The 2,000-nt window shown below is 42.0% G+C and overlaps 1 protein-coding gene across 1 annotated transcript in view; it reads right to left on the bottom strand.

The window, feature by feature from the left end:
- Positions 1-1,468: 1,468 nt before the first annotated feature.
- The window catches only part of LOC144704739 (9-cis-epoxycarotenoid dioxygenase, chloroplastic-like), a 1,946-nt gene continuing 1,414 nt past the window's right edge, over positions 1,469-2,000 (bottom strand). Inside the window, exon 1 of the mRNA XM_078577265.1 lies at positions 1,469-2,000. This exon is cut by the window's right edge and continues 1,414 nt beyond it. Coding sequence (XP_078433391.1) covers positions 1,613-2,000 — 388 coding nt within the window. The 3' untranslated portion in view covers positions 1,469-1,612.

Raw genomic sequence — 2,000 nt, 5'->3', positions numbered from 1 at the left:
TTGGTTTCTCCCTCTTCATTGCCTCCGTTGAACCGTCAATTTCTATATTATATATACCTCCCTTTCTCTCTTCCATTGAAACGATGGATGATCTGTCCTCTATCCGATCACTTTCCTATGGACGAAACTAATTGTAGGCGCAGACAATGCAGTCTCTGTTTCAGCCATCATGGTCCGCTGACCAATTCTAGTAAACGCAGCCGCTGAAAAACTTCAGCTGTAAGTGGCTGCGTCGGAGACGTTGATGGTGGTCAAAGATCAAAATTTTGGCCCACTGCTCTCCGACATAACACACTGTAGCCCATACGTTGTGATCAGTGGCCCCTTACGTTGGCAGGACAACGTATACTTCATCCCAGTGGTCAACATGGCTGATGGCTGTAATTTTTTAAGAAGGAAATAGACAGGAAATAAATGTAGTAATCGCTCGGATAGCCTTTGAAAACATCTCAGATCCTTTCTCTTGGTCAACACTCCTCATTCGGCGGATGCTAGACTCCATGAATGAAGTCCTTGTCTCACCAGCTACCGTGTTTTGCTGCGCGATTTTCATACCCTACTTTGTGAAATGTGGTCCATTCATTTTGAATTTATAGTCCAAGAGCCTGACGTTGTAACGTGCGATACATCTAAAGAAACAAACTATTGACTGAATAGGTTTTTCATAGCATTTCATCGTCGGAATAAACAAAACTAATTAACTAAACTATTGACTGAAAAGCCTATGGGGACATGTTATTTCAATTTTGCATCATATGGAAATAAAAATCATGAAGCAATATCTAGGTCATGCTGAATAAACTCATCCTTCCGGACTTTCTACAATTGTTAGAAATTTAAACCATTTCACAACTCAGCATCTTTTGTTTTTTATGAAGATTATCAATATTTGCATATGCGAATTATAATTCTGCGATCCTCTGAAGGAAAAAAAAATGAGGGGAACATTAGTGTTTTTTTTGGGTTAGATTGAGGCTATATTCTGTAATTAAAAAGTATAAAAACGAGCACGTTTAAACAATTTATTATGTGGATTTGCACAACTGTGGCATTGACTTCGATGCACGAGCGAACACTTCGAATACGATATCTACAAAATCCTTTTCACAGGAACAATATCCTCCGTTTCGAGTCGAATGATATGCCTACGTGTTATAAGACTGCTCTTCCGTCTGAAACTTCTCGATTTGTGGAATTATTTGATATTACAACTTCAGTCTAGATTACTTCCCCCCCTAATATTATACGTGAGATTAATAATTACAACTTGATAATAGACTACAGCGCGGCATAAACTGTAACCCTTGTGCTGAAAACGATAAAACATTGTATCACTGATTTATTTTTCACTGTTGTAACATTAAATCATTCCCCGAGCTTCATCATCATCGTTTTCTCAAAAAGCGATGCTTTTCTCTTGTTTTAACGAGAGAGAGGGAGAGAGAAGGAAGAGAAAGAGAGATCGCAATGAAGAAATTAGCAATGAATAACGAATGGACGAAATATAGCCCCAACGAAGCCCATGTACATCGGATGTACTACATCCCTTGTAAAAACTTTGGACCGTGAGAAATGTCAGAATATACGAACTACCCTCCAGCCCGCATCTCCATCAGACTTGCGACTCCAACTCTCGAGTGGAGACAAAAGTTCCGTGGAAGCCGTACGGAACCCTAGAAGGCAGCTCGACCGACGCCTCTAACGTCAAATCAAGGGCATTGACGATGAGCAGCTTTGATTTTCCCGTCTCTTCATCGTGCATAAACGTGAGGACGAACCCATTGTCCTCTCGCGCTGTCGTCGGCACAAAGCAGGGCTCGCTGCCAAAGCGCCCATCACCGTAGACGAATTTTCTGACCTCGCCGGACTGTAGATCGACCTTGGCGAATCCCGAAACCTTCGGCCATGGATCAGCGATAGAGAGATAAGCGTACTTGGTCTTCCTCCCCACCCGGTTCCTGTTCACCATCCCAGCCTCGAGGTTCATCTTCTCCGCGATA

This window comes from Wolffia australiana, chromosome 6, assembly GCF_029677425.1.
Source record: "Wolffia australiana isolate 7733 chromosome 6, ASM2967742v1".
NCBI classification, from domain to species: domain Eukaryota; kingdom Viridiplantae; phylum Streptophyta; class Magnoliopsida; order Alismatales; family Araceae; genus Wolffia; species Wolffia australiana.
This window is presented reverse-complemented; position numbering and strand designations above follow the sequence as displayed.